The sequence below is a fragment of the Rhagoletis pomonella genome, unplaced genomic scaffold (genome assembly GCF_013731165.1).
Source record: "Rhagoletis pomonella isolate Grant_MI unplaced genomic scaffold, Rhpom_1.0 Rhpom_scaffold_00001, whole genome shotgun sequence".
NCBI lineage: Eukaryota > Metazoa > Arthropoda > Insecta > Diptera > Tephritidae > Rhagoletis > Rhagoletis pomonella.
In genome coordinates, this window is record NW_023458555.1 from 9,921,444 (window position 1) to 9,934,393 (window position 12,950).

Genomic DNA, 12,950 nt, shown 5'->3' on the forward strand with positions numbered 1-12,950 from the left:
TAGCTCTTTTGCACCGCTTTGTGTTGCAATAATTGCGCGATACGCCAGCTAGTCGGCCAAATGTGCGTGAAAGTCACATACGTAAGTATTTACGTATGTACGTAACAACGTATCTATTTGTTCAACAAGTGAGCCAGAAAAATCGCAAAACAGCGAAAAGTCAACAAAAGTGCTACAGCCAGCCTGTGGATATTTGCAAGTGGCTAAACAAAGCAGCTTAAATAGTTAAACAGCGGAAACGCGCAAGGTTTCTGCTCTAAATTTACTTTGATTATTTGTCTCCGTTAAGGCATCACAAGCTCGTTACTTTTGCCGCACTTGCCACAAACAGTGGTGATGTAAAAAACTGTATTGACTTCAATGGGTGAGGACATTTTAGCGGCATTTGCAGTTGTAATTCTCGCAACGGGGGGTACGTGCGCACTTTGCTGTGTGTATTTTATCAGCAATTTGTGATTTTCAATATGCTGCTGCTAATAAATGACTTTCTTCAAGTCTTCACACCTCGGATAAGGAAGTAGAAGGTCTAAAACATGCTATTTGCCTAAGACGTTAGGACTTATTTCTTAGTTTTGCTGGTACGTATGCATACTATACATATGTATATCACCGAACCCTTGATGCTCTTAAACTTCGTTAGAGAGGACACAGATAAGGGCAAAGTGGTCTCAAGCGCCTTGTATAGGGTAATCAAGGCAAAGGTTGCCTTCACCCAGTTCAACCGAAGTGACGTGGTTAAGAGACAATTTTCTAGATAGCATCGCGTTACGAAGCAACCTGGCAGCAGACAATTCTTGAAACCCCCTACGTTCCTCCGTCCAAAGGTGATACACAGATGGTTCGAAAACCGACAAACACGAAGAAGCAAGAGTCGAAATACACTAGCTTATTCCAAGCAGAGCCTTACATCATCAGCTTTTATAAGGCTGATAATCTGCAAAAGCAGCACATTGTCATTTACAACGACAATCAGGCTACACTAAAGGCTAAGTCTTCATGTGAAATTAAATCATACATGGTATGGGAATGTGTAGAGAAGTGAGCTCAATTCAATACAACTGATTTGCGTCTTGGGGCATAAAGTCATGCAGGGTACAAGAAAAACAGCAACCACCTCGAAGAGCCAACAAACAACAATAACCAACACTAAGGAAATATTGGTTTTCATCGAGAGTGAGATCCTGTAAAAAAAAGAACGTTGAACTCGTGGTATATTGCAGAATACTCTTAAATAATGTTGGGAGCACGTCCCTAACCATGCACCAGCATTATGAGCGGTAACAATGTTTGCCTTGGGATCCAATGAAGCATCAGTCTCGCTAACAAGTTCTACATTGCACTGAGGTTACAATTTGCAAATAAAGTTCTTTCTCGACGAAGGACAAAGAAATTTTTTAAGTCTCTAATCATGACCATCTTGATAAATGGAGCAAAGAATGAGGATCGAGAGAACGAATCTATGAAAGTGATACGACCCTTTACGCATTTGTGCCGGCGAGTACCGAAGACGAAGCAACGGAAAGCTGTATCAGCTTTTAAACGACAAAAATGCAATGAGTTATGATTAGATTCGTATGGTACTATTTACAAGCTGAAATATGCGAATCTGAGTCGATTTTATTTACTTTATGTACAATTAACCGTTCGTAATAACTTTTGGAAAGGTTTGTGTCTTAAGTCTTTTATAAAAATCTTAGCACTTTCGTAGATATTTTTTTAACGCGGCTTTTATTTTGTAATTCAATTCGATTTTCATTCTAATTAATGTCTGATAAAAAAAACTACACCTGTTTTCTAACTGTTATCACAAGGAAATGAGAATAAAAATTATTTATTTACTTAAATACATACATACGTATGTACTTAAATAGAGACAGATTGTTATAAAATTTTTTTATGGGTTAAACAAAATCAACTTCTGAGCTAAAATACTTTTTGTGTAAAACTCTATTACTTCTTATAATTTACACAGATGTGCATATAAATATATATCCATATGTACATATTCTAACTACAATTCTAACAAGCACCCTGCTGCTGCTCAAACGGATGCTGTTGTAGTCAAAATAGTTTATTCAATATTTTTTGCTCCTTTTTATTTATTTGTCGTTAGATATATGTATCTACAAGATATATTTGAGCAACATTTTAGTTTCATTAGCTTTTATTTATTTATTGCCTTTATATTAAATACATACACACATTTGGACATACATAGCTTCAAGCTGTCGACTTGAGCGTACGTTTAGCGCTGTTTTTTTTACCCAGCAGCAATGGCTGACCGCCACAGTCACCATGTCAATGGCGCCGCTTGTCATTTACATGCATACATACATACATTCATACATACATTCATACATACATACATATGGCGTGCTTACAGCACCGCAAAGAGCAAACAAAAAGTTTTTATTTTTGTCAAACATCTGTTCATAAGCAATAAATTATTGACAAAACGCTTTCATATTCATTCATTTTTGAACTTTATTTATTGTTACAATGTTAAACACTTATACATAGGTACATACTATTATTGTTACTATCAGCGTTACCGTGGTTCTAGTGCTTGTGTTTTGTTAAATAAAGTGCAATGTATTTCTGGCATTTTTTGTTTGCAATCATGCATAAAATTTACACATGTTTAGCGTTTTTTATTTATTTAATTTTTTATAATATTTTTTTTTCACTGAAAGCTTAGGTGGTGACAAAATGTAATTATACTTATCACTATTTCATAGCATGGCGCTTGACAACCATATAATTGGCTATTAGTAGATTTATTTCATTTTTTGTTTTTATTTATTAAGCATTGTTCTTTCTGAATGTCAGTTACGATTATCAGAAGTGATTCTATTGAAATGAGAAATATGTCTAAGGTATCTTTGTTCATAATATTACGAGGCATATACATACATAGTCCCAGCTTCTTTTATGCTAAGCCATGGACACAAAAGTGGCTAGTAATGCCCTCAGGTCGGGGGTTATGTTTATATCGTATGAATCAATTACTCAGTTTTCGAGGTATGAAGGAAAGCATTCTACTTTCCATTCTACTGAAAAGGTATTTAGTTTTTTTTGTAGAAAGCTCGCTGTGAAGAAGTACACAAGTTTTAAGAATATTTTATTTCAATAGCAAATTGTAGCTGGTTTTCCTAAAACTTCATTAAAATTTTTATAAGATCTTAAGTAACTTAAAGCTTTCGATTTTTTAAACATTTGAAAAATTTAAAACATTTTTTGCTTATACTCGTACATACATATGCAATTATTCGTACTCACATTTGTATTTTTATTTTCTCTTTTTTTTTTAGTTTTCAAACGGCATGATATTTCAATACATCATGCGCCAACACCAAATATAGGCTTTTCCAAGGTGAGTATACAATTTATTTCCAGCGTTTTAATGTCGAATAACATAAGGATTATATTTAGCATTGTACTTACTAAAAAACTATGTCCAGTTTTTTAATTACAAAAAATTGTGTAGGGTTTGGAAATCACTAAAAAATTTTATTCGGTTTTAAAATGCATGCCTGTAATTTTATAAATATCTAATCTATAAATTCTGTTCAATTTTTTATGGAAAAACAAAAAAATAAGTAGGCCCATTTGTTTTATTACAAAAAAAATATTATAACTTAAGAAATTACAAAAGAAAAATGCACAATTTATGTCCTGTTTTTCAATACTCCTAAAATATATTCACCTTCAAAATAACAAAAAAAATGTTTTTACAGTTTTAAAACTGCAAAAAATTTTTTGGATAAAAAATTATGTCCAGTTTTTAAACAACCATAAAATTATGTTGGGCTTTTTAACTAACAATAAAATGTGCCTAGATTTTGAATTACCAAAAAATTAAGTCCTAATAAAAAATTTATGTTTTTACCAAAATTGATGTCCAGTTATTAATTGCAAAAAGCATTGTCTCGTTTTTTTAGCTCTTAAAAAAATTTGTTATTGAGTTAAAAATTATCAAAAATTGATGTCATATCTTTAGGTTGACATAAATGTTTTCACTTCCAAGCGATCATATAAATTTCCTTAACTTACCCGATTTGCCGAAATAATAAGTATGTAACGGGTGATTTTTTTGAGGTTAGGATTTTCATGCATTAGTATTTGACAGATCACGTGGGATTTCAGACATGGTGTCAAAGAGAAAGATGCTCAGTATGCTTTGAAATTTCATCATGAATAGACTTACTAACGAGCAACGCTTGCAAATCATTGAATTTTATTACCAAAATCAGTGTTCGGTTCGAAATGTGTTTCGCGCTTTACGTCCGATTTATGGTCTACATAATCGACCAAGTGAGCAAACAATTAATGCGATTGTGACCAAGTTTCGCACTCAGTTTACTTTATTGGACATTAAACCAACCACACGAATGCGTACAGTGCGTACAGAAGAGAATATTGCGTCTGTTTCTGAGAGTGTTGCTGAAGACCGTGAAATGTCGATTCGTCGCCGTTCGCAGCAATTGGGTTTGTGTTATTCGACCACATGGAAGATTTTACGCAAAGATCTTGGTGTAAAACCGTATAAAATACAGCTCGTGCAAGAACTGAAGCCGAACGATCTGCCACAACGTCGAATTTTCAGTGAATGGGCCCTAGAAAAGTTGGCAGAAAATCCGCTTTTTTATCGACAAATTTTGTTCAGCGATGAGGCTCATTTCTGGTTGAATGGCTTCGTAAATAAGCAAAATTGCCGCATTTGGAGTGAAGAGCAACCAGAAGCCGTTCAAGAACTGCCCATGCATCCCGAAAAATGCACTGTTTGGTGTGGTTTGTACGCTGGTGGAATCATTGGACCGTATTTTTTCAAAGATGCTGTTGGACGCAACGTTACGGTGAATGGCGATCGCTATCGTTCGATGCTAACAAACTTTTTGTTGCCAAAAATGGAAGAACTGAACTTGGTTGACATGTGGTTTCAACAAGATGGCGCTACATGCCACACAGCTCGCGATTCTATGGCCATTTTGAGGGAAAACTTCGGAGAACAATTCATCTCAAGAAATGGACCGGTAAGTTGGCCACCAAGATCATGCGATTTGACGCCTTTAGACTATTTTTTGTGGGGCTACGTCAAGTCTAAAGTCTACAGAAATAAGCCAGCAACTATTCCAGCTTTGGAAGACAACATTTCCGAAGAAATTCGGGCTATTCCGGCCGAAATGCTCGAAAAAGTTGCCCAAAATTGGACTTTCCGAATGGACCACCTAAGACGCAGCCGCGGTCAACATTTAAATGAAATTATCTTCAAAAAGTAAATGTCATGGACCAATCTAACGTTTCAAATAAAGAACCGATGAGATTTTGCAAATTTTATGCGTTTTTTTTAAAAAAAAAGTTATCAAGCTCTTAAAAAATCACCCGTTACATATCGCGTAATTTTTTTTTCAAAAGTTTATCAATTAATAATTTCCCATTTTACAAAAATTTTGATTATTCATTTCATCATGCAACATTCTACTTTGTTGCAAATAAAAATAAATTATATCAATTATCAGAATTTTGCAAATAATAAGCTTTTTAACAACCTGTCTTTATTTACGAAAATTCCTATTTTTCTGTGCTTTTCACCAGTATAACTTCCTATCTTTTCTGCTCCCTTTGAAAATGTTCCAATTTTGATTTCAAGTTCGCGTTGCTTGCGTATTCAGTAACAACATTGCAAGTTCAATGCGCCAGCTGTAAGCAAACGAAGGCTTTAACCCTTGAATGACCTCTCGTTAGCTAAGAACCCCAAGCAGTTTGCTGTGCAACATGCATCGCACAAAATAGGCGATCATGGAATGAAAATAGCCATGTCTAGTAGTTAGAAAAAACAAACGCATTTCATGTGCACTTGACGTCGCACATGTGTTCATACATACTTGCTTGCTCGCTTGTAGCAGCCAGCCAGCCATTAAAGTTAGCTTCTTACACACCAGCTTCAATCGAGTACACTTCGTTCTTACTTCGTCTGTGCGTACAATGCTTTTCTTGGCTATAATTTGCAGCGCATTTATGCAGCGTCCCATCCACCCAGCTGTCGGATTGCATTCAGCGTTTTGGAATATTTCACTTGCATCACTATGCAACTGCTTAAGTGAGGTTGTGTATGTATGTATATTCCTCAAAGCGTGTCAGTCGACGATCTTGATTTAATAACAATCACAGCTGTACAGCACCCACTATCAACACTAACAATATTATATGTATAGCAAAAAGAAAAAACAGTCGAAGTAAACAAAATGTACTTCCAATAACAACTATTAAATCGCTGCTATTTCTTCAGCTAGGCGATGTTGTTGAACGCACATAACTTGCACCATACATACTTAGTATATGTAAGTTCGTACGTTGATCCTTGTGTGTTACGAAGCTTTACGCTCATTTCCTCACCTTTGATTTCCCTCCCCAACTACACCCGCGTACTTGCCTTTTATTACACCTTTCATTGCGTCTTCTTCTATTCGCTGTTTTTTTTTTCTTCTTCTAACTATTCAACTGCTGTCCATCACCAGTCACTGTCTGCGTTTTCTCACCCTCACTTTCGCACTGTGTATAAATAAATATGTATGGGTTTAAGTTCATGCGAAGAGGTAACTATTTTCAATTGCTATTCCTTAATATCCATCAAAGAACTTACGTTCATACCCACATACATACACATGTACTTACATACTTACATGTCTATGTGCTGTGCTGAGTTGAATGTTGAATGGGATACTTCAATCTCAATAATCCGCCTCTAAGAATCCATTAAACAACGTAAATCGTTTGCGAAATTATATGAATTTTCTAATCAGTAATTTTCATTTCGCGCAAATGTTACATTGTATGAGTTTTGCAATCGGTGGGACATTGGTGCGCGGAGTGAAGGAGAAAGGAATTTGTAACTAAAGTAAAATGCCACAGCAAAAGTTGGCTATCTGCAGTGGTTCTGAAACCATAAAGCAAGGCTGGAATGAGTCTATCATTTAGCAAATCTTTCCCACAACTAGTACCATACACGAGTACTAGAGGAATACTTTGGTCCAAACCGAATTTGACGAGAGATTGGGTAACCCATACCAAAATACAACATATTCTCATTCTGTTAGACAAATCAACCAACATCAAAAATAAAATAAATTTTGTGTTTCCTGCTTTATGCTTGAAAGACCTTCTTAGACTAATTCCGATTTCTAAGCGGTTTAATATGGATAAATTGAAATGAATTAGTCGTCTTCAACAACAATGTGCTGCGACGTTTCATCGTCCTCAAGAAGCCGCATTCTGTCGTTATGGACAGCCCAATCATAAGTCTCGAAGAAGGCCGACTTAGTGCATAAAAATTGTTGAAGGAACATCCCCGCCTGCAGTAAATCTGGTAGAAAAACACGTGTCTCCTGTTTCGGACTGGAGACAGACTGAAAACTATGGCAGTATGAATTCTCGAATTCCGGACCACTGCAGCGTTTTTCAGGCAGTAGTACTAGCCGTAAAGGAGATGCCGGTGTACATTAATACCCATGCCGTATCGAAGACTAGCATTAATATCTTCTCGGATAGCTAGGCGGTTATCTAATCAATAAACACGGAAATGTCTGGCAGCTCTAAATGATAATAGCACCATCTTGAACGTCAGGCTCGTATGAGTCCCAGGACCTAGAGATATTTAAAGAAATTTGCAGGGCCAGTGAGCTAGCCAGGAAGGGTACCAAGGGGAAAACAGAAGTAAAACTGGGATACCCACAGCAACCTGCAAGTTAATGATTAGAAATGACATTATTCAAGAGGCAAATAGTTCATAGCAGGATGAGGACACTTGTGCAACAACTAGGCTACCACGGCCGCAAATATTTATATATGACAAAAAGAGAAGAACTACTCAACCTCTTAAGAAAGGACATTTCGATTATCATGGCTTATGCCTATTTGGTAGGCGCACTTCGGGATTAAAAATATTCGCGCATGGATATTGCAGAAGTTGCAAAGATGAAGAAGAGGATGAAACAGTCAGGCACTTCTTCTGTAGCTGCCCAAATTTAGCAAGGAGCAGGGCAGGCTGTTTGGTTAGGCAATTATTCAGCTCTTTTACGGAATTATCCATTGCAGCAATGAAAAGAATCCTACGCTTCATAAGAGCGTCAAAATTGTACTTTGAGAAATGGTGGGCAAAGATTTCTAGACGTCTTCTAGGTTTTATATGCGCACGCAAAAGATTAAAGTTCTCTCTGATCGTTATTTCCTTACTTAAAAAATCTTCCTAATAAAGTCCACTTCAACGAATTAACCAAATTTAATAATAATATATTATTTTAGCACTTACACTTTTGCTAAGTATTTTCCTCTAATTTTTGAGGTTATAAGGGACCTGCAAATTTACGCCGCCTCCGAGCTGCAAGTAGTTTTATGAGAAGCTTTTTCGGGGCAGAAATACTCTCACAGGTTTGCCATTGCCTATCTGCCTGAGAGGCAACCGCTGTAAGAAAAACTTCTTCTAATATAAATGTTGGTCGGACCAGGGATCGAACTAAAGCTTTATGGAAGGGTGGTACGCACCTTTTACCACTCAGCCATAGTCGTCATTTTATTTACTCTATAAAAATTGTTTGTTACCAGCGCAGAATAGATCTGCAAGAGTAACATTTACATTTTAATCACATTCATAAATATGTATGTCCGACTACTATAGCCATTACTTATATTTGCGATAAGCTTAAATTTACATTTAAAATTTTTTCTTATCTGTCTATTAACCATTAATAACTTTGTTCCAATTTGGGAACCCCTGACCGCATTCATCAGTATGTATATTACTTCATAAACCAAATAGCTGCTACGCATTCAACTTAAGCTCGCCACAGTTTACACAGCTTTGAAATCCCGCACAAAGAGGCAATTATATGTAAACCTGTGTATGCACAAACAAACATATAAATACAGCAGTATATATAAGGATATATATTGTAGGTAAATTTTGATATAATGTAGGTATGTATGTACGTATACATATTCCCAGACACCTAGCCTATTTTAGATCAGAGTTTATTGCGTTCGCATTGCCATTTGTAGGCGGCGCAGGCGCATTCGAGTCTCAAGCTGCGTTCAACATATTGCACATCTGTTGCAACAACTTCCTACTTACAAACATTGCTATAGGTATGTACATAGGTATGTTTTTTAATAGCGTTTTCTTTTCTCGAAATAATGTTGCACTTATCCTGCCCTGCGCCACCAGGGCTGTGCAATTTTCGTGTTCTTTTCTCAGCATCTTCACATGCATATTGCGTGCTCTTTCCTTAAAATGTTGCACTCTATTAATGTTGCCATGAGATTACAAGTATGTACGTTCATAGATATGTACATATACATATATAGCATAATTGTATATAAGTTTGAGCATAAATTGCAGCAAATTGTAGCTGTGTCATACGTAGCTGTGTTAGGAGTAATGCATTCAGCGTATTTGTTTGTCGTAGTCTGCCACAAATTCGTTTGTACGAGCATAAAATGCTGTGTGTATGTATGTATGTATTTATGTAGGTACATGAGCCTGATTGCTGTTTCTCACTCCTTTCCGGTATGTGCGCGTACTCACATTTTTCACAATTAGGGCGCAGTAATACCGCTGAGGTTGTTCCCACAAATGACAGACAGAAGACTTGACAAAACAAAACAAATAATAACAATTTGTACATATGTTAATATGTATGTACATATATATTTTAAAAGAGTTGTTTACGTATGTCCTGAACTCGAATATATACATATATGTTGGTTTTTATTGTGGCGTTGCAAAATGTTCAGTTAAACGAAAAGTTTCTTATCAAATGATGAAAGAAAGTTTTCGAGCTCTATAATGGGGACTCCATGTAGAAATTTACATATATAAAATGATAGCCGTTTTCGTTATTCAGACTTGGCTCAAAAACTTTATTCTATACAAAATTTCTGAATTTATTTCTCGCATTTCTGGGTGACTAGAAAACTCGCTCGGTGGCGCTGTAGTCGAGTTACTTGTAAAAGTCTTATTAATCAACCGATTATGTGCATTTTCGGAATCTATTTATAATGCATTAAGAATTACCTTTGAAAAAAACGAACATCCGCTATTTGAAAGCCCATATTTATGGGCATAATAAGGAATACTTTTTCAAGAAATGATGCCGATAGATAGCGCTGGAGTCGAGATATTTAGAAAATCCGTATTTATGGTCCAACTGAAGAATGGGGTTTAGTCTGCCGACTCTTTGTCTCAAGACCCCCAAAATATAATCGGAGCGGTCCATACTGCAGCGTTAAGACTCAAAGTAGCAAGTTCATTGATCAGGGTCATTCGGATGTTCTATGTATCAATAAGAGGTATATGCAATCTGGGCGGCGACACGAAATCTCGCTAACGTAGAGAGAACAAACGAACCTTATATTCTTACAGATTTTATGTATGTATCTACATAATTCTATTTTTATTTGCTAACTTTTCTTTTAATATTTTAATCCTCTAAATTCACATTTTTGCACTTAACTCCATTTCAAGTTGCTAAAAAAAAACACGTTTCCCTCGTAAAATATTTGTCAGCCCTGCAATTTGTGCACTTTCAATATTCGCAAAAACACATTCTCGTGGAATGAGTGTAACTATGTAGTAAATTACGTTTGTACACGTGCCCATGTTTATGTGCCAATCGTTAATGGGTTTATTGCAACTGGGCACAGTTAGGTCAGGTCAAACACATAAAACAGCCAAAAGCTAAAATTCAGTGAACGTTTTAAGTCAAATCCTATTACTATTCAACATAAACTAAAGCAGTTAGCTCTTACAGCTTTGAATGAAGTGAGAAATAGTTATGCAAGCTTAAAAACATGTAGGCTTGTGCTTGTATAACACTAGAAAAACGGACAGGGTTCATTTGGCCCATTTTTTTATTTGTTTGCCAATATTTTTTTGTCAGTTTGAAAATTTAAATTTTAGTTTTTTATTTGAAATTTATGTTTTTTGTTACTAAAACTTTTTGTTTATTTATTAAAATAGCTGTGTCAAATGACCCCTGTGCGTATTTCAAGCTATGTTTGCCAGGCTATATAGTGTTAATGGGCACACTTTTTTACTATTTTTTTTACTAAAATAAGAATATCAAAATGAAAATTAAGTTTTTTTTAATGAATAAACAATTTTAAATTTCAAATTAAAAGTTTGTTGTTACAAAAATTTATTTCAAAATAGTTGGACGAATGTCCCCTGTCTGTCTTTCAAGATACGTTGATTTTTCAGTCTTTCTAGTGTTAAGTAATTTTTACATAGTATATTTTTATATGTGGATATACTTTCAAGCTTTAAAAATAAATAAATAAAATATATTCGACAAAATCGACAAGCAACAAAATTTTTGAGTCAAAACTTGCGACAGTAAAAATGTTTACAACTCGGCAAACTTTGATAGTAAGCCGGCTACCACAAATAGTGGGCGCCGATAGACAGAGAGAATTCGAAAAATATCATTAATGGTTTATTTCCACCAAGTCTTAACTGCAGTTTATGCCTATTGGAAAAAAGTGATTACTATTCAAAGGGTTTAATTGCGCATATTAAGTACAAGGAAAGGAAAGTTAAAATCCAAAAAGTAAGAAATTAAACTTGCCAATCACTCCAACTTTATTATTATTTGGACATTCCTGATGCCTTACCAGCAGTAAGCATTCGGTGGAAATGGGCTATAAGGCCCGCTAAGCAAAATGTCTGTAAATGTGATCTGAAACCGGATGACCGAATCAAATTACATAAAATTTAAAAACGTGCGGCTGATAACTGAAAATGTACATATCCAATGTGTCCTATTTTCTAAATCTGTCGTTACGATGTTTCTGAAGACTGGATCTTTTTTGATAAAAAACCAACAATTTTTTTCTAGTAGGTCGGTTCCTGGTCCATCTACCGGAAAAAATTACATATACTTTCTCCGTATATTTCCCCACAACCCTAACGCGCACAGAAATTCGTTCGTATTTGGCAACACTGTAAATCCCTGGGAATGTCTATGTATATAATACGCGAAGGGATTTTTTTTTAAATCAATTATTACAAATCGTGTGTCAATCCAAAAAATTTTGAATAGCTTTGTTTCTTAAGTTAACTATAGCAGGGTTGCCACCTGTTTAAAAATCAAATTCAATTTGAATTAAGGGAATTGGGTAAAGAAATATGTTACACGGCATGGGCGCCAAAGAAAAGGGGTTTCAAAGAGGGTTGCCACTTGCTTGATATGTTGAATTTAGTTAACTTATACACAAGTTATAGGAAATATCACAATATGGATGTCAAAGGCAATAGTGTTAAGAAACCTTCAGTTTGAATAGCAAGATTATTTTTGAGCTGTTGGAAGAAAGTAGCCACCTGTTTAAAAAGCTAAATTCAAATTATTTACTAAGTTAAATGAATTATTAGAATATGGGTATCAATCGAAGGAGGTTTGAAAGATCTTTACTTCTGAACTATAGTTCGCGGGGTTGCCACATATCTAAAAAATCAAATTCAACTTAACTCATTCACTAAAAATATCGACTAAAGCCAATTACAATATACAATTTGTGTCTACAATGAAATGCATATGTATACATTTACAAACTCACAATAAAAAAGTGCTGCTCAAACACTTTCTAGGCAAAATTCAAAGAACAACTTCCAATCAACTTGTCAGCCACTGCCTTCATTGCACCCAACCGCCACAGACACACCCGTCCAAATTAAATCAATAAATTGTATTTAAATGAGCATACCAGCACAGACATCAAGTGGCCTGCCTCAGTGGCAATACGGAAGGTATGCATAAATTGAGCAGAAAGTGTCCGATTGTCAACGACTCATCGGGAGTCATCATCATACCAACCTCGCCTAAGTGACGTAACAGCAGGCGCAGACAACTGGAGGCAGAGGCAATAGCAACTTGCTGTTGTTGTGCCGGTGCTGATGA

At 35.5% G+C, this 12,950-nt stretch overlaps 1 protein-coding gene across 1 annotated transcript in view; it reads left to right on the forward strand.

The window, feature by feature from the left end:
* Positions 1-12,950, forward strand: part of LOC118751971 (protein single-minded) — a 155,002-nt gene that overhangs the window by 102,216 nt on the left and 39,836 nt on the right. Inside the window, exon 3 of the mRNA XM_036486802.1 lies at positions 3,312-3,373. Within this exon, the coding sequence (XP_036342695.1) occupies positions 3,312-3,373 (62 nt within the window). The remainder of the gene's footprint in view (positions 1-3,311; positions 3,374-12,950) is intronic.